Source organism: Drosophila willistoni (genome assembly GCF_018902025.1).
Source record: "Drosophila willistoni isolate 14030-0811.24 chromosome XL unlocalized genomic scaffold, UCI_dwil_1.1 Seg141, whole genome shotgun sequence".
Lineage (NCBI taxonomy): Eukaryota > Metazoa > Arthropoda > Insecta > Diptera > Drosophilidae > Drosophila > Drosophila willistoni.
In genome coordinates, this window is record NW_025814052.1 from 4,625,067 (window position 1) to 4,643,348 (window position 18,282).

At 40.1% G+C, this 18,282-nt stretch overlaps 6 protein-coding genes across 6 annotated transcripts; 3 read left to right on the forward strand and 3 right to left on the reverse strand.

Annotated features, from left to right (window-relative positions):
• The first annotated feature begins 265 nt into the window (after positions 1-265).
• Positions 266-5,293, forward strand: LOC6649220. The gene is made up of 4 exons (XM_002071338.4): positions 266-751; positions 1,110-1,547; positions 2,171-3,563; positions 3,634-5,293. Exons 1-4 carry the CDS (start codon positions 605-607, stop codon positions 3,993-3,995), a joined length of 2,340 nt encoding a protein of 779 aa, XP_002071374.1. The 5' UTR covers positions 266-604; the 3' UTR covers positions 3,996-5,293.
• Positions 5,294-6,155: 862 nt separating this feature from the next.
• Positions 6,156-10,027, forward strand: LOC26530142 (type II inositol 1,4,5-trisphosphate 5-phosphatase). The gene is made up of 9 exons (XM_023179566.2): positions 6,156-6,658; positions 7,021-7,207; positions 7,283-7,547; positions 7,610-7,795; positions 7,874-8,206; positions 8,275-9,151; positions 9,209-9,395; positions 9,462-9,686; positions 9,754-10,027. The coding sequence occupies exons 1-9, from the start codon at positions 6,485-6,487 to the stop codon at positions 9,957-9,959; spliced, it is 2,640 nt and encodes an 879-aa protein (XP_023035334.1). The 5' UTR covers positions 6,156-6,484; the 3' UTR covers positions 9,960-10,027.
• An 809-nt stretch (positions 10,028-10,836) lies between these two features.
• Positions 10,837-13,032, reverse strand: LOC6649221 (RING finger protein 121). Its single transcript, XM_002071339.4, has 6 exons — positions 12,755-13,032; positions 12,650-12,684; positions 12,295-12,591; positions 11,985-12,213; positions 11,670-11,905; positions 10,837-11,580 (listed from the first exon to the last, which is right to left on the reverse strand). Exons 1-6 carry the CDS (start codon positions 12,800-12,802, stop codon positions 11,460-11,462), a joined length of 966 nt encoding a protein of 321 aa, XP_002071375.1. The 5' UTR covers positions 12,803-13,032; the 3' UTR covers positions 10,837-11,459.
• A 117-nt stretch (positions 13,033-13,149) lies between these two features.
• Positions 13,150-14,515, forward strand: LOC6649222. The gene is made up of 3 exons (XM_002071340.3): positions 13,150-13,417; positions 13,483-13,585; positions 13,649-14,515. The coding sequence occupies exons 1-3, from the start codon at positions 13,257-13,259 to the stop codon at positions 14,486-14,488; spliced, it is 1,104 nt and encodes a 367-aa protein (XP_002071376.1). The 5' UTR covers positions 13,150-13,256; the 3' UTR covers positions 14,489-14,515.
• On the reverse strand, positions 14,513-15,291 carry LOC6649223. Its single transcript, XM_002071341.4, has one exon. The coding sequence runs from the start codon at positions 15,217-15,219 to the stop codon at positions 14,518-14,520; it is 702 nt and encodes a 233-aa protein (XP_002071377.1). The 5' UTR covers positions 15,220-15,291; the 3' UTR covers positions 14,513-14,517.
• An 88-nt stretch (positions 15,292-15,379) lies between these two features.
• On the reverse strand, positions 15,380-17,589 carry LOC6649224 (laccase). The gene is made up of 2 exons (XM_002071342.4): positions 17,442-17,589; positions 15,380-17,267 (listed from the first exon to the last, which is right to left on the reverse strand). Exons 1-2 carry the CDS (start codon positions 17,518-17,520, stop codon positions 15,433-15,435), a joined length of 1,914 nt encoding a protein of 637 aa, XP_002071378.2. The 5' UTR covers positions 17,521-17,589; the 3' UTR covers positions 15,380-15,432.
• Between the last annotated feature and the right edge of the window lie 693 nt (positions 17,590-18,282).

Genomic DNA, 18,282 nt, shown 5'->3' on the forward strand with positions numbered 1-18,282 from the left:
CTACATACATATATATATGTATATGTCATGTGTGTATTGCTCAATAGGTTTGTATGTATGTATGTTACATATTTGCGATAAGGCCAAATATCATACAGGTGAAATGTCAATTAGCCAACTAAGGGGGTAATTCAAAGCCAGCACACTAGGGTCAGGGTTGCAAAAATTATGGAAAAACATCTATGTATCTATGTACATATAAAATTATTTTTTACATATACATACATATGTCTTTTCTTTCGCAGAAAACAACAGATTTTTTTTTTATTTTTTGCTACTTAATCGAACGTCGAAGACAATGAACGCATTCATGTGCCGCATACCAAGCATAATAAGCCCAAGGATTAAGGTCGAGAATGCATCATTATCATCATAGTCATTTTATGCAAAAAGGGCAAATGGACGCCCAATCAGCAGACATCTTTTGAGTGATATCTGATAGAGATTTGTCACATCATGTGCAAATCCTTCTCATCTCATAACTGATTCAACAACGCAGGAGGACAGAGGAGAGAGCAAGAGACAGTTAGACAGAGAGAGAGAGAGAACGAGAGAAAGATTACCATTATACATCCTTCAGCCTCTTGAAATCGGATCAAAGATCATGGGCAGTTTACCAAATCTACACGATTTGGAAGTGGCCGAACGCAAGCGAGAAAAACGTCGTGAATATGAGTTACTATTGGAGCAACGGGCCAGGGATACAAGCCGTGAACGGGAACGCCTAACGGTATTTGCCCAACAGCGCAAGGTAAGGCAAAGACGAAGAGAGATGGTGTGAGAGAGACTGTGATTATCGCTCAATATGTTTGTGTATGATCCTGCTCGAAACGTAGCATCATGTATCCTGTTAAGTTTTTTCTGCATTTATGTTCCTAAAGTTAAAATTTTATAGTTTTACTGTGTGACAACATTTCTAAACATACATACATAGATCGAAGTCCAGCCTCTACACATATGTATATATTATTTTTGGAGGCTAGTCCCTTTAATCCAATTTGCATAGTGAGAAGATTGTACCTACAGGATGTTTTCGGTTTCTCAAATCCGATTGAAAGAGATTACTTGAATGGGTTTAACATGAAATTATTGTTTTTGTCCTTCAATAGCAATCCTCGTATAATGCTTATATCATGGCTGGCCTTGGCATTGGCGGAGGTTCACTTACCACCAATGGTCATGGTCATGGAAAAGGTAATGGTGAGCTGCTAAACACTGGGAATGGTGCCGCAACGACAGCAGCAACATCTGCAACAACAACAGCAACATCGACAGCAACAACAGCAGCAACAACAGCTGCAACAACTGCAGCAACAACTTTAAGCGGATTTGCCATGTTTGGTATGAGTAGCAGTGTGGTGACCAAGAAATATCCCCATGCATCCACGCATCATCATTTGCATCATCATCATCAGCAACAGCAACAGCAGCAGCAGCAACAACAACAGCTGCAACATCATCGCCATTCACTGACCACAAGGCATCGCGTGCTGCGTACACGCAGTTCGGGCGCCACTCAAAACGTTTGGGATGAGCAAATGATGGAGGTAAGTGGTTTTTCTAGTAGGTGAATGTGGTGCTGTGTTGTGTCCTGCTCTGCCATGTCCTGTCCTCGTAATTTATTAATAGAATCACTCGTGGGGCCTTCAGCGTGGGTAATGAAAATTAAGTTTCTAGCTACATAGCTTCCTTGCTTGCTTGTTGTGGTGTTGATGGTTGAAGAAAATGTCAAAACCATAAAACCCGATTATCTTTTCCAAGTTGCACAACAAGTAATTAAGTCACCCACGTACATAACTACATACTACTCTATACATATATACACTATACAATATAGATATTGTTTTGACGTTGATTACTCCTGCCCAGACCTGCCCGGCCCAGCCCATCTGTTTTGTCTGTTTGTCACTTAAATGAAATCAACTGAAATAGAAAATTATAGCTCGTGTTGGACTCAGGCCAGAGGTTCTCCATACCTTACACTGGTCAAGGGCTTATTAAACAAAACCAATTCAGTTCAATCCTTTATAGAGAATTGAATACGAGGCAACAGTCAAGAATGAGCAACTACTCTATTAATGATTTAAGATTTGTGTGGATATCATGTTAATTATTTAAAAGTAAATTTGTAATCAATCTCTCTTCATCTTTCTCCTTCTCTCTTTTGCAGCATTTGACAACGACATATTCTCCATCTCCGATATCAACACGTTCCCATCGTATCAATCCTGTGTCCTCATACCAAGTGCAAGCTGCACTTGCAGCTAGCCGACGTCGAGAGTCCATAAATAGTTCGATTGGAGCCACTTCGATTAGACGCCTGATCACATTGAATAATCGGAATTGTCGGCATAAGGTGCCAGCACATGTGCGCCAAAAGGTTTGGCAACATTTTGGTTGCCTCAGCATTGGACACGGTCTAATGTGTGCAGTGATGTTTCCAGTGATGGCCTTACAGGGCTCCAATTCGGTGTGGCATCATCGGGAATTGTGGGTGCCAATTGGGCCCAATATTGGTTCAATGCTATTGAGCGGTATGTTCCTATTGGCTGCTTGCATGTGCCTGCCCAGCATACGATTAATTCGACGCTATGGTTATACACCGCTGGTTGCCCTCAATTATTTTACGGTGTTTCTCTTTGTGCTGGCTCATTTGTATGCCTCGATTTATACACTAGTTCCGGCGTATCTGTTGCTCGGATTGACCCTGAGTGGGGCAACGGGCTGTAAGGCGGCATTGATTGTCCACTATGGAGGCAAATTGAGTTGCTCACAGAATGCGAGCTGCGAACAGTCATCGAATGCCACATCGGATATGCTATTGCAGGAGGAGCACAAAATGTTTTGCAATCGAGATCAGAAGGTGCGTCGTTTGGCCCGCTGGTTTCGTGCCTCACAGGATTTGGGCCTTATTGTTGGAGCGCTGCTGGCTTCATTCATGTTATCCTGTGACTTGGATGTTTTTGGCAGCACTTGGAACTGTGAGGTGTTGATTGGCAATGATACGAATAACAATTTGAATGGCAATGCTAAGCTTGAAGATTTCTACAATCGCAATGAGCATGGCGAAAGAATTTGTGGTGCCGACATGTGTCCACTGCGCACCAACAGTTTGAGTTCATCCATTTGGTCGAATGATACACGTTCCATCTATGCTGATTTTATTGATAGTTCTACTCGTAATGGTGGGCAATCTTTACTCTGGTTGTATCTACCATTCTCGTTGGCCTCTCTAATGCTATCGCTCTTGGTGATGATGGCTCCCTCATCTCCAACACAGCCAGCACCATTATCAGCATCAGCGGCCGGCAGACAAGAGCGAGGTCATCTCAAGGATATTGTCTCTCTAACAGCAGACACGGTGCTTTTTGCCGGACCATTGGCCTACTTCGTGGGCACCGAACAGGCCTATATGTTGGGCGATTTCTTGCGAGCCTTTGTGTCATGCTCTTTGGGCATTGGTATGATAGCCGGAGCTCTAATTGGCATGGGATTAATGCAACTAATTGTATCCTGCACCTTGAGTATGCTATTACGACATGTCAAACGGATTGTAGTGATATGTAAGTTCAAATCTTGATCTCAATTTTCTTTATTTTATATCTTATGCATGGATTTTGTATGTTTTTCCAGTGGCCGGTTTCTTTTTCCATTCCTGCCTTCTGTTGGCCCTGTCCAGCTGGAAACCATCAAGTGATGATAGTGCTCTTTTCTATGTGATAGCGGCCTCGTGGGGCGCCTGCAATGGAATGTGGGAAACACTCTTGCTTTCCTTGGTCACACTGAATCATGCCAATCAAGTGGCCGAAATTTCTGCCCCTTTGCAGGCTCTGCGTTTCCTTGGTCTGGGCGTGACATTCGCAGCCCATGGTTTTCTATGCGAATCATTAAAAATTATTGCTCTTGTTGTGCTGCTAGTGATTAGTGTGCCGCCATATGCCATGTTGGAGACTCGTCTGGAGGCACAACGCAAGGCAACGCTTATAAGCTTATGACGCAGCTTCTTCAGCTAGTCGCGACAGATGCGACGGGACAATGTGGCACGCACACATACCATGTGAGATTAGCTGCAAGCTGAACACAATGATCACCACAGTCACCGTCGAACCGTGGAACCATCCAGCAATCTTCCATCATCATTATCACCATCTTCATCGGTCATCGTCGTCAGTATTGAGAGAAAGAGGAAACTGCAGTTTAGTATATCTACGTCAAGTCTGCGTTGTGAGGCTGAGGCTACCCTGAGAACAAAGAGAAAGCGGATCACATAGGGAATTATAGTGGGCAATTTGTTGGACGCAATAATTGCTTTCCATTAAAATCCATTATTTCTGTCCAAGGAAAAGCAAAAAACAAACCCCAATTATTTTTGAATGTTTACATTTTCTGAAATTAAGTCAAAAAAACAGATCATCGAAATCTATAAATTGGCATGGCATACTTTAAGGCGTCTTAAATTTAAAGAAGCAAAAGATTTCAATAAATAGTTTCTCTCGACCTTCCCAAAATTGTTGATGCCAACAAAAGAAAAAAAACTAAATAGAGCAACGTAATAGCAAAATAAAATCAAAAGTCCTGTCTCACAACTCCCCATAAATTACCCCCGAACATATGAATTTGTATGTACATTCATACATATATATGTATGTATGTATGTATACTTAAGCGTAGTTTAGGCGTAACTTTAGCATTTACCAGTGCCAATAATGTTGTTCCATGTCTATAAAAACTAACTATCCAACCATTCTACTATACTATTACTCTCTAAATGAATATCTTTATGTATGAGTGTATCTACTATATGTTTGAGTATGTATGTATATGTTTGTAGTATATTTTCATGACTAGAAAGATCTTAAAACACAATGAATTCTGCCAAAGGGCCTTAGCTTAGGAAGTGATCTAACTACATGGATTTAAGCAACAAAAACATTTGTGCCATCACCATTAGGGTATTTCTCCAATTTCTAAAGTTCAAGCAAATATTGTTTACAACCCAAATTTTAAGTTAAATGCAAATAAAGCAGACGCAGCAGATCTAGGCACATATTTCCCCTAAAGGCAGTCGAAAAATAAAAATATTTAAAAACTGTAACATTCTTTGCATTCTTTTTCCAGGATATTCAAAAAGTTTTTTACACGTTGACTGTTTAAGGGGAGCATTTTCTTAGGGCCAAAATTTTATTCCATTCTCCTGAATGTATGTATAATTGGTCTAGCATATAATTCATTAGAGTAAAAAATTGTTATGATCACCAGGTGAAATCATAATGTTAACATTTTATAATTGAAACCTAAGACAAAACAAAAAAATAAATAAAAAATAATAAACAAATCAAAACAAACAAAAAAAAAAAAAACGAGAAATAAACAAGTTAAATGAATATAAACTTGTGGTAAACAGATTTTTAAAAATTTTGTTAACAAACTTTATATGGGATGGTATTGATATTTTTCCAGACTTTCTCTGGCTAAAATAAAACAAATTAAAAATAGAAAATATTCCAGATCTAAAGAAGTCAAATTGCAGTGATAAATAAAAAAGAACAACCCAATAACAAAAATAACTATTAAATATCTATATAATTGTTCATATGTTCGTATATAGTATATGTATGTATCTCAAAGACAACTTGTTAAATTCCTGGAAAGACGGATCAGAACTAATAAAGATTCCAAATAATATTGATTTAAAGAATGTGTTTCAAACTTCATATCACAGCTGCATATATTTACTAAACATATTGGTTTTTTTGTTTTGAAAATTAAAATATTAATATATGTTTTAAGATTTGTCAAATTGCGGAAATATAACTTTTTAGGATCGGTGGGAAATTGAACAACATATAGTCTGACAAAAATTGGCAAATTGACTAAAAATTAATGGAAATCTGCAACTTCTTATTTATTATTTTTCCATAAATAATAATTAATAATAATTAATTCCATAATTAATATTTTTGTTTTTGCGCAAGTTGGAGTTTTCAGTTGGAAGAGTCACAATCCCAATTTTTGCCGCACTGTTCACAGCTGTTATTCGCAGCCAGTGTGGCCAGAGTTTCGCCAATATACTAAACGAAAGTTGTAATTCGAGGAGGTTAGAGAGCAAAAAAAAAGCTAAAACGGCTGAGTTGAACCATCGATGACAGCAACTGAGAGAAGAAAAAACAACGACATACTCATCACACAAACAAACCGTTGCAGAAGTTGGAATTACAATCCAAGTTAAGCCAGGGTCAGATCAATCGATTTGGACCCAAGAGCAAGCGTCAGATAGAGTCAGTTTCGATCGAAGTAGAGAAAGAGAAGTGAGAAAAAAAGACTGTGGAATTGCAAACTGAAACCTATTGTCGCTGCCGTCACCCCACCTTGGTGCTGGATGGGCGCGCTAACTAAAAATAGAAACAACTACAACTAAAGCAATTAGTCCAAAAGCCTGTATCATTAACGGATAGCCGTGTTAGCTGTTTTCTAAGCTTGGCCAATGTTAGCAATGGATACCCCATCATCCATCGATCAGGAGATCGATACCCTCAGTGATGGCATTGGCTCATCAATGCCTGGATCTGGAACTGGGACCGGTAACGTACCCATGGCAGTGAAATCTACATTGGACATCGTGAGGCAACGCTTCAAGGAGGACGAGATTGTTCACTATGTAAGTTAGCGATTGATAGTAATACGTGAATACGTGGAGGGCGTTGAAAGATAGCAGCAATGTGATATCAAAACGACGACTCTCTGAGCTAAGAACGATATTTATATACATACATACATACATATGTATTAGTGTGTGCACTAACACTGCGCAACAAGATATTCCCATCATCACCCAAAGCCACCACTTACAACTTTCCAAACAAAAATCTACTTATAAGCTATCCGTTCAATCGAACATCCAAAAATTTCAATTTCATTGAATCGTAATACATTTTTATTCCAGTTAACCCAGCCATTTTAGTCATCACTTTATTTATCAAATTCTAAATAATTTGTATTTCTCTTATTATACACTCCTAGATATTTGAGGCCTATCAAATTCAGGGTCAGGAATATTTAGATCGTCTGCTGGCCTTGGTCTCCTCGGAATCGGGTGGCACATATGCCATTATTGCGTTCTCCTATTTACGCACCCCTCTAACTACTGCCAATGAATTGATTATTAACAAAGTTTTTGCTTTAAACGAGAGTTTCCAACTTCGTCAGGGTGAGTAGATGAATAATATTTTCCAGGTACAAGTGTGAATTAAATATGATTCTTCTTTTGTGTGTGTGTTCGCAGGAGATGGGAAGGGCTCGATTACGACAATGCAATTTGATCTATCTACCGCTGAAGATAGACCTATCAAATATTATTATTACCCATTAAAATCGCAAGAGTACGAAGAGTTTGTGGCAAAAGTGATATCTTGTAAGAATTCTATGTATAAATGTGATCCAGAGGCGGTGCTTAACTTTAGTTGGCTCAATGACTATCGTCAAATTGGCGAAGTGAAACAGGAATTAAAGAAACGTGAGGCAGAGTACATTGTTTATAAGGACATTATGTAAGTAGGGTGACACCCAATTCCATCCACTCATTTTCATCTTTCTATCTCTCTGTGTCTAGTATCTATTGTGCGACATGGAATGTGAACAATAAACCTTGCTGTGATAGCAACAGTCCGCTACGCTCTTGGTTAGCATGCAGCGAAAAATCGCCCGACATTTACGCAATTGGCATACAAGAACTGGACACGCCTACCAAGGCCATGCTGAATTCCACTCAAATGCAGGCCACTGTCGAGCAGTGGACGTAAGTTGTCTGCTTCTAATGATTATACTTCCATAATGATGTGTCTCTCTCTCTCTCTCTCTCTTTCTCTCTTGTCAGTCAAAAGATGGTGGAAAGCTTATATCCCGGCGTGGAATATGAAGTACTACGTTCAGTTCGCCTGGTGGGTATCATGCTGATCGTTATTGTGCGTAAACAACTACGGCAGCATATTCTGCGTTGTCAACTCAATTCGGTGGCTCGTGGTGTTCTTAATACACTGGGCAACAAGGGTGGCGTGGCCATTAGTCTGCAGTTACACGAGGGCAACATTTGTTTTGTCAACTCACATTTGGCAGCCCACATGGGCTATGTAGATGAACGTAATAAGGACTATAATGCAATTGTTGAGGGCATGCGATTCGATGACCGGCGCACCATTAGTGATCATGAGTATGTGAAGAGATATATAAGGTATTGGTCGCTTTTACAATACATTTCATTTTTGTTGTTAATTGCAGTCATATCTTTTGGCTGGGTGATCTGAATTATCGTATACAAGAGCCGCCCGGTCAACAGCGGCCAGGACCCTTGACAGATGCTCAAACGTACGAGCTTCTGCTACAGTACGATCAACTGGGTCAGGAGATGCGTAAAGGCAGATGTTTCGATGGCTATACAGAGGGAGAGATCAAATTCCGGCCCACCTATAAATACGACCCGGGTACGGATAACTATGACAGCAGTGAGAAGCAACGAGCTCCCGCATACTGTGATCGTGTGCTATGGAAGGGTACACGAATCGAGCAATTGGCGTATGATAGCATCATGGAGATCCGACAGAGCGATCACAAGCCGGTCTATGCCATATTTCGAGCAAAAATTAAAAAGCGCGACGAGATCAAGTATAAAAAGGTACAGGAGGAGGTCCTCAAGGCCGTCGATAAAAGGGAGAATGATAACCAGCCGCAGATTACCGTGGAGACAGTGAGCATCGATTTTGGACGTGTACGTTTCAATGAGCCGAGCATGCAGGACTTTAATGTGTATAACAATTGTCCGCTGCCCGTTGACTTTCGCTTTAAAGAGAAGGACATGCATGATATATGCGAAAAGTATCTGCAAGTGGATCCACGTCAGGACAGTTTAATGATTGACTCCGCACGCAGTATACGAATAAAGCTACTCGTGGATGTTCGCACGGTGGGTAATTTGCTCAAGAAGATACGCACTAGCGATAACTTTGATATACTCATACTGCATGTGGAGAATGGTCGCGATATATTTATAACAGTGACGGGCGACTATCAGCCGAGCTGTTTTGGCCTATCCATGGAGACAATGTGTCGAACGAATCGTCCGCTCAGCGAGTACACTCAGGAACAAATCAAGCATTTGGTAAGTGCCTGAAATTGCCTTCGCTGCACGATATTTCCTAATTTGTGTCCTTCCCAGATGAGGGACGAGTCCCCGGAGTATCAGGTTACCATGCCTAGAGAATTCTTTCTGCTTATTGATTATCTGCATAGGCAGGGCTCTAATCTCGAAGGTTGTTTCAATGCGCACGACTCACGTTATTCCCTGGGCGGTCATTTCAATGCAGTGCGGGACTGGCTGGACACCTGGTCGAACGAGGAATTCCGTATGTTGATATCCCATTCAATTTTTTTCCCCCCTAGTCATCGTCACTTTAAATGTTTATTCTTAGCTGGCAATGTTCAGACTGCCGCCCAGGCCCTGATGCTACTGCTGGAGTTACCGGAACAGTCGTTACTCGAACCCTTCGTAGAGGATCTTCTGGCCAGCTCAAGCAAATCAAAGGCCATGGACTATATTGCTTTATTAAGTGCGCCAAAGCGCAATGTCTTTATGCATTTATGCATGTTTCTACGTGAGGGCATTTTATGCCAATATTATGATCTGCAGCAAGTTGGTAAGTGAAAAGCATAAAATAAAATCAATCCTTATATAATTTGATTCAAAATTTCAATCTAATTTAGCCCTCATATTTGGTCGGATATTACTCCGTGGCAGTAGCAGTAGTTCCCGAATGGATTATAATAGCCGCTGCATACAATTTATGCGATTCTTTATTGATAGCGATATCTCTGACTCGGCATTGGGAAATGGTCATGCTAGTGGAAGTGGCAACATACAGGCCAAATCGTCAACATCAGCAACATTTTCATCATCACAGTCCCGATAATTATTATAAATCCCAATGTATTTAAGTCTATTGTTGTTTAGTCGTAAAATAACTTATTTTTCTTGTAATTTAAATGTTTATTTGTTTGCTACAATTTACATATTATTCTGCTTTCCCATTAATATCGATACACAACACATATGTACATATGTATGTACATATACCTGTTATGTATGTATTACTTAATGCGTAGCTATGTCCGTTGTTTAGTTTGTATTGATTTTATGTATTAAGACAGTCCAACTGCAATCATCTCTTAAACTAAAACAATAATACCCACCCCGTTTAATCAGCGTACTCACAATACTTAACCATCACGATACACAGTTATAAAATTAAGCACTTATATAATCAAATTGAGACCTATATATACACAGGTTCAAAAACTATTTAATAAGCACTTATAAAATCAGATTGCATCCTGCTAAGGACAATTGTTGATAATATATCAAACTACCATATTTCAGTACATAACGCTATCAATGGTAATATGCGAATACTTTCATTGAATTTATATCTTTCTGGTTGATTTTTTTTTTGTATATTATGTAAATAGAGTTAAATAAAAGTGTACAAAACTAGCTTGTGGGTAAAGCAATAAATCAATATACGTATATATTCATAATATCAATTAAATTCAAGCATCAATTCGGAAACGATGCAAATGGAGAGATAATGTTGTTGGTTTCATTGAATAAAAATAAACATAATATAATACAAGAATTAAATCTAGAAAAACTTGAAACGTTATGTATATTTACTACACTTAAAAAGACACATTTAGTTTAGAATAAGGCCCACAGTTAAATAGCTACTGAATGCTGTTTAAAAGCATACAACAATTAAAATCAAATCAACATTTATGGGCTTTTATATTTTATTGTGGTTTTAAATCATTTTTTTTTTCTACATGATATTCATGTAATTTATACGATCTTTATCTAATTTCAAGTGCACAAAATATTATTAAATACATCAATAATCATAATCATGATTGGTAGACAAAACATACACACACATACATTCATATATGTACATCCATACAGTCATTGTATATAATTTTTTTTTTTATATACATTTGAGGGGTAATACATCCATATATAGATATCTAAAAGAAAGCGTTTACGATTAGGTTTAAAACTGAACAATGGAAATTTGGTGCGGACGCATTTTGCAAACAGACACAAACAAATGACATTCGAATTGTCGTCAGTCGAATGGTTGTAAATTACAACTTGTGATCATTTTAGAATTTTTTTTTTTGCTTTTTTTGTGAAAAAAAAACAGCCGTGGGACGATGACGTTTCTCTGGGAATGCTGGGCAGCTTGCGATTTGGTTTCTTTGCTGAGTGCTAGCTTTTTTTGTTGTTTCGTTTTGCTTTGTTTGGTCTTTACAGTTCTTGCTGTTACTGTTTTGCTTTTTGTTGTTGTTGTGTTGTGTACTTGACTAGATGCTGCGAATGCGGAACAGATTTAGCATTTAGAGGCAATATGATGAACTTATTCTAAACCCAACATCCAATTGATGCCTTGTACTATAAAGAAAATCAACGGCTGCCAAGCTACCAGCCAACGGATCCAGTCCAATAGACGACCATATAGCACGTGCGGCTTCTCCCATCTGAATTAAAAAAAAAAACAAAACGGTTACAAAAGATTAGATTATCACACGAGTTGGACCCTTATGTTAACAGTTAACATTTTACGTACGGATTACGAAACATTTTCTGTAGATCAACCTTCTCCTTGCAGTATGGACATGTCTGCTTTTTGCCAACAATACACCATCCGCGTATGCAAAATTCGTGAAAGACATGATTGCATGACAACTTGTAGGTATTCTCAATGACGCCCTCTTCCTTTTCGGACACCAGTAACTGATTACCACACACAGCGCATACATTTTGTTCCAGATGCCGAGTGGGAATGCCCTGAGGTGTATAATACTGGGAGAAGCCATAGAGAAGACATTCACAATAGTTAGTTTGTTTAAAAAAGTACGAAGGATTGAATTTTTTGAATTACACCAATTGCTGCAGCCATTTTATCCGAACAGATTTCTGAAATGTCGCGACCCAATACACCAATATAGAGTCCATAGAAGCAAAACATCAAACCCACGTCCATCCAGGTATTAGGTGGTTGCGAGAATATATAGTTCATGCCCAGAAATGCAGCCATTATAACCAAATAGCCAACAATACCTAGACCATAACTGAGCTTATAAATGAAGTAGAACCATTTGTACACCAGCCTAACGAAGAAAGTAAATGAAGAGTGGGATAGTTATTATTTTAGGCTAGTTGGCCATCTTATCGTTCTAACGCTGAGTCACCTGGGCGTTGTGCCTTGAATCGGTTTGCTTATCGCCCTCCGCATTACTAGAGCCGTTATACAGGTGAATATAAGCCAAATCACTATGAAACGCATCCAGCCAAAAGTACATGACATGATCAGTGGAATTAGCCACATGGCCAGCAATGTGACAAAGGAATAGGAGCTGTAGTGTCGTTTTTTCCATTCGACCAGGATTATTTGGGCAATGACTAGAGTAACAAACAGTATCATGACCATTTCAGAGTGCATGGCATCGTGACCCCTATGCTTCTCTACCATTATCTGATGTTCGGCCCTACAGAAGATGTAAAATAAGAATCATACAAAATGATAAACCATCAATTACAATTTACCGCATGCGTTCCTCCGGTGTCATGTCGTCCAGGGACTTGTTAATGGAAAAACAAACAATAATTTTAGTCCGATTCAATTGTAATTTGATCCAAATATTCTCTCACCTTATTTAAGTCCACTGGTGCATGGAGGTCCATATGCTGCTGGTGCATTTTGCCGCTACTGCTGTGGTGGTTCCTTCTTGCCACCCCGTACAATTCCAAGCGCTTAGGTCTTTCCGGAATTTTGCCAACGTTTTGTGTTAACTTTTGTTGTTGTTGTTGGTGTGTTGTACGAAACAAATAAAAAACTAACCAGCGTTGAGAGGAGCTAAATCGGTTTTATGGCTAGAGTAGTCATCATAAAAATCCGCTAGATTGTGTTAAATAAACAATGATAATGCTAAATTATGTTTCTCTCTTGAAATTATTTGCCGCGCGTGCTTCTTTATTTCTAAATAAATAAAACTCAAAACTAAAGATTCTTTTTTAAAATTCTAAAAATGAAGTGAAATAAATAAAATCCGCTAAATGTAGCGGAATTTGCCAGCTGATGTCGTTGTTTTGATCGGAACTAAAGTCTATCGAATAAACGAATATCGGTGTGGCTACCAACACTGCAACAACAATGGCAAGCGGCAACGGAACGCTGCAAGTGGAGCACTGGGGAAGCCTGCGACTAGATGGCGATGCCCAACTCACCTCCGACAAATATGTACCGACAACGGCCAAGAAGTCCAAGCTGGAGGAAATACGCCAACAAGGGGAAATTCAACCGGAGGATACTCAGTAAGTTTGCCACTCGTACTTGCCGCTGGAGCCACCAGGATCTGACAATACATTCTCTTTTGCAGTCACATAGTAGAGCTGAAAAGCTCACTAGTCACACAAACCATAGAGGTAATGAAGCAAACAGAGATGCTGCAGTCTCTTATCGACACCTACTCCAATAAAAATGTAAGCGAGAACCTGATATAATACCAATCCTCAGAGATTTCATTTGTCATTCGCTCGTTGCAGGGTACATCAAACTATCTGCTAAATCCTTGCCAAATGATACCTGAGGTGGACTTTCCGCCTGAAAATGCGGCTGATTTGGTTGGGGGTCAAAAATTTCAGAAGCCCATTTGGTTCATACCCACTGTGGATACAGCCTACTCACGTGGTGAACCACAGCCCTATCCAGAAATCTCGAGTCTGGTCTGCCGTCAGACCCTGCGAAAGGTTATGTGCGGTATGTTGCGTCTAGCCGGCTTCACCGACTGCTCCGAATCGGCTATTCAGCTCTTAACCGACGCCACCGAAGAATTCCTACGAAGCTTTATTGGAGAGTATCGTGAGACTTACGATATCAATCCGCGTCTGAAAAAATCCACAATGCTGCGTCTACTGCCACTAGAACAGGCGTACACTTCTGTAACAGGCACTTCGCTCACCCAGGTGCACAACTACTATAAGCACAGAGTAATGGCACGAAATCGCGCGGAAATTGCCGAATTTAATTGTGTTCTCCAGGAGTACGACAAGCTAATGAAAGAAAGCCAGAGCAGCATGAGTATGCAAAAGCACAACGAATTCAATGGCAGCGAGTACCTCAATATGTTAGACAATAGTACTGGCACGGGCAGTAGCCAAAGCATGGGCCACATTGTGGGCGATATAATGCAGGATCTAAGCGGTAATGGCAATGGACAAGTACAAGGACAGGGACAACAAGGGCAAATGCTACGCAGCACTTCCTTGTATGGCCTTCTGGAGAATAGCCAGAGCAGCACCAACGCCACTACCTCCAATATGACTAATACCAGCAGCAGTGGTGGTGCCACCACCAATAGCTTTCAGCCCAACTTTGAGTCTTAAAACTAAATATAGAGTCTATTTAACTAATTTCAATTTTTTTTATTGTATATTCGTCTCTTCTGGCTTATCTTTGACTCGTCCCATTTATTTTTAAGTCTCTGTAATGTAAACTCATTTGTGGGCACCACTTCCACCGCCTTAAGCAACTCTTGTCCGTTTATCTTTTTATTGGATTTGTATTGAAAAAACTTATTCGGATGTGGCTTTCGCTCAGTCCAATACATGGTATCTTTTGAATCTAAGACCTCCTGTCCGCTAACTGTACAAGCGGCCAATACAATGGCATCATCCTCGGTGGCAGCTTCTTCACTTAAGCGGCGTTTTTTAATGATTGGCTTCTTTAAAGGTCCCGTTGGCTCCACAATTTCTGTATTTAAATAGCACTTGGCATTGGACACAAGTTGGACACAGCCTGGTATTGGTATCTCCTCCGTTTGACCGCTAGTTTTGATCTGACAAAACTCAACCTGATTTCGAATAATCTGGCTTAGCTTCTTCCAAAAGTGCGTTCGCATTTCTTCACTGAATTTCAAGTCATGCTCTCCTGCTGTCGCCTCGTGCTCCAAGTAGCGTTCGCTTTTTAATTGGGGTTGCGTAGGAACAGTTTCAATGGAAGAGTTGGTGTTTGGTTGAAACATGGCATTATTCAGCAGTGTGTGATCAGCAGCCTCTAAGAATTGACGCATTTGTGCTTCATCTTGGGAGTCGGAGTCGCTGTCGCCAGTTGTCATTTTCCTGATTCGAGTATTAAAGAAATGCGGCAATGTTTATGTTTTCCACTGAACGAGCACCAGTGTTGGAGAAAACAAATTAACCGCTCCCGGTCTACATTCTAATTTCAGTGATCAACACTAAATGTAACGGATTGTGAACTGTATTTAATTTATTTGAAATGTTTAAAAAGTTTATTCAATACAAATAAATTTATTCCGAATTTGTCAGTCTCACGCCACAGAACTGCACAACCCGCAATTGCTGACAGGGCACATCTTCATCTCCAAATCCTCGCCTACGCGCACCACTGCCGCCATGCCATTCTCCGAATGTGGTGAGATGTGACAATGGTACATCCAATAGCCTGGACTGTCTGTGTAAAATCTAATGATTGTATAGCCAAAGGCTGGCACCTGCACCGAATCCTTAAGGGGACCATGTCCGCGTCGTGGGAGCGGAGTGCGACGATCAATTTCTTCAATCTGACCGACACGCTCCTCACCCAGAGTACCCATGCCCACCACGCGAAAAGTATATCCATGCAGATGAATGGGATGCGGTGTATTGGACTTGCTCGAGATGACAAACTCAACATGCTTATAGGCCGGTACGTGAATTACATTAGAGCACTTACAGTGGCGCTGACGGCAATTTAATCCTAGTGCCGCCTGCTGCGAATTGTTACAGAATAGCTGGCCAATGCCCAAATTACGTGTCTGAAGCAGGGACATTTTGGGCATGCTAAAGGTAATGTCATCCATCTGAAAACGGAAGCCCTCACCTCGCAGCTCATAGGCATTCATGCTGGTGTAGTATGTCATAGACGGTTGCTGCATTAAATTGGAGTACTGTGAGTTGAGGGAAGCAAGCGATATGCTTTCGGCACTGCCATCTTCTAGCTGATTCAACATAATACCTGGAGCATCGTAGGCATAGGTCAGGGTTCGTGTGTCCAGGGCTCTGGCATCAGCGTCCTGGTAATGTAACACAGCCTCCTGATGTAACTGATTTTTGGCACAGAAACTATATCCCTTGATGCGGATCCAGTAATTTGCTACCTCCTGGTTAGCGTGTAATACAAAATCAAATCTTTCAGCACCATGGAACATAATCTTCTGAACAATTACTGGCTCAATGTCATTGCCATCGCTTGCAATGACTTCCAAATCATGGTCATCAATACTTAGGCTAATCGGGCAATTGGAGACCCCATTGAAAATGGCTCGAAAACGATATCGACCACCCCGTATAACTGAGAAATGGGAATATAGAGTCGCCTTGGACTTGTTGTTTTTTTTAAGATTACGTCCGCGACCATTAACGAGAATGTTTTCGGCCACACTTTCATCAAAATTATCCACCCAATCCTGGATCATGATAATATGCTCTGAAAGATCAAAATCATAAAGATGCGCATGCGGATTATTCTGAAACGGCTGGCGTACGATTAGTGGACCGGCTAAGCCATAGGCGCGCTGATGCTCGGTATGACTGTGCCACCAATTCGTGCCCGCATGGTCTACCTCGAAGCGATAACGAAAAGCCTGGCCCGCTTCAATAGGATATTGAGTCACATGCGGCACTCCATCCATATGTGGTGTCAAGCGCTGGTGCATGCCATGCCAATGGATGGTTGTCGTATCGTGCAAACTGTTAATTACATCCGCTACTATAGTATCACCATAGCAAACCTCAATAGCTTGTCCTGGTAGTTGACCATTGACCACCATCACCTGAGACTCTACACCGTCAGCATATTTGCAGTCGTCGACTTTGGGCTCCGTTTCCGCCAGCAAGATGCCATCGATGAATTGCTTGCCATTCAGTTTATATCTGTACTTGGACTGTAAGTAACGCTTGCATGTCTCTGACATTGTTTCGTCATAGTGGACCACCATATAATAATAGCAGGTCATCGGCACCTGATCCACACAATCTCGTCGGCATGGATGAGGCATGCCCTTGTCAGCGGAACGCCACTGTGAGGATTCACTGCCAGTGCCCACCTCGGGATAAATTTCTTTAATCCTTTCATAGTTGCTCACAATTCGTTTGCCACTTGCATCTAAAAATTGTAATAAGATCCTTAATAGTACATATGCCACTATTTAACTATAAAAGTACCCAAGTAAAACCGTAGTTGAGCAATAGTTTCTAAAAAGCCCACTAAACGGAATAGTTGGATTCGATTCAGAGTATATCCTAATCGTTAAAGATTCAAGATCTTTTCTTCCTTCACCTTGTATGCCATAGATTTGCACTGTAATCAAGCAACTGAAGGCCATTATAGTTGGCACTAAGCTAGTTTGTAATCGCATAGTTCTTTTTGTTATTGTTATTATTATTATTGATGTTATTATCCTTTGTGAAATTCTTCTTACGTCTAAATGGTTTACACTGAAAAGGTAAAGGGTAACGGTCTCAAATGCCAAAACTTAACTGTTGCCATATTGTCATTGTCAGATAGCTTTTGTAAGCAATTATGCCGCATCTTTCTGATCATCGAAACAGCAATTGGCATGTTGTCTTTTCGTAGTATACAACGCTTAATGGTTAATTGAAGATTGTTGGCAAGACAATCAACTGCCGTCAACAGCAGCAGCAGCAATATTACAGGCAATCTTCTTTTGATAGATACATATATCATTTTACTATGTTTAGATGAAGGAGAGCTTGACGCAAGCGAAAATTGCTCGAATGGGGGGAATACCGTTGACATACATATATATGTATCTATTTTACCAACCTTGAAATATTTGCAAATAAATTATTTTGTGTATTGAAATTTTCAGTACTGTTACCCGGAGAGGAAGCTAAAAAACTAAGTGATTTCATGGCCTTTTCTAAAATCTAGAACGAATCTACAAAAACAGTTGGACATTCCTAATGTTGTTTTTAAAATTTATAGATTTCAGTTGTTGTTCATATGAACATGTATGTACATATATAAGTATGTTTGCATTATCTTTTGATAGGCTACGAAAACCAAATCAAAGAAAAAAAATGGTAATTTCGCATTTTAATTTTAACTAGCTTCTAAGCGTTATCAAAATGCTTTTTGGCCCCCTATCCGAGTGATT

Coding starts and splice junctions, on each gene's coding strand:
- LOC6649220 (XM_002071338.4), top strand. CDS start 605: ATGGGCAGTTTACCAAATCTACACGATTTGGAAGTGGCCGAACGCAAG. Junction 752..1,109: donor TATTTGCCCAACAGCGCAAG/GTAAGGCAAAGA, acceptor GTCCTTCAATAG/CAATCCTCGTATAATGCTTA. Junction 3,564..3,633: donor CAAACGGATTGTAGTGATAT/GTAAGTTCAAAT, acceptor ATGTTTTTCCAG/TGGCCGGTTTCTTTTTCCAT.
- LOC26530142 (XM_023179566.2), top strand. CDS start 6,485: ATGTTAGCAATGGATACCCCATCATCCATCGATCAGGAGATCGATACC. Junction 6,659..7,020: donor AGGACGAGATTGTTCACTAT/GTAAGTTAGCGA, acceptor ATACACTCCTAG/ATATTTGAGGCCTATCAAAT. Junction 8,207..8,274: donor CGCACCATTAGTGATCATGA/GTATGTGAAGAG, acceptor TGTTAATTGCAG/TCATATCTTTTGGCTGGGTG.
- LOC6649221 (XM_002071339.4), bottom strand. CDS start 12,802: ATGCACCAGCAGCATATGGACCTCCATGCACCAGTGGACTTAAATAAG. Junction 12,685..12,754: donor CACCAGTGGACTTAAATAAG/GTGAGAGAATAT, acceptor TCCATTAACAAG/TCCCTGGACGACATGACACC. Junction 11,581..11,669: donor CAGAAAATGTTTCGTAATCC/GTACGTAAAATG, acceptor TTTTTAATTCAG/ATGGGAGAAGCCGCACGTGC.
- LOC6649222 (XM_002071340.3), top strand. CDS start 13,257: ATGGCAAGCGGCAACGGAACGCTGCAAGTGGAGCACTGGGGAAGCCTG. Junction 13,418..13,482: donor ATTCAACCGGAGGATACTCA/GTAAGTTTGCCA, acceptor TCTCTTTTGCAG/TCACATAGTAGAGCTGAAAA. Junction 13,586..13,648: donor ACACCTACTCCAATAAAAAT/GTAAGCGAGAAC, acceptor CGCTCGTTGCAG/GGTACATCAAACTATCTGCT.
- LOC6649223 (XM_002071341.4), bottom strand. CDS start 15,219: ATGACAACTGGCGACAGCGACTCCGACTCCCAAGATGAAGCACAAATG.
- LOC6649224 (XM_002071342.4), bottom strand. CDS start 17,520: ATGCGATTACAAACTAGCTTAGTGCCAACTATAATGGCCTTCAGTTGC. Junction 17,268..17,441: donor GCAAATCTATGGCATACAAG/GTGAAGGAAGAA, acceptor TACAATTTTTAG/ATGCAAGTGGCAAACGAATT.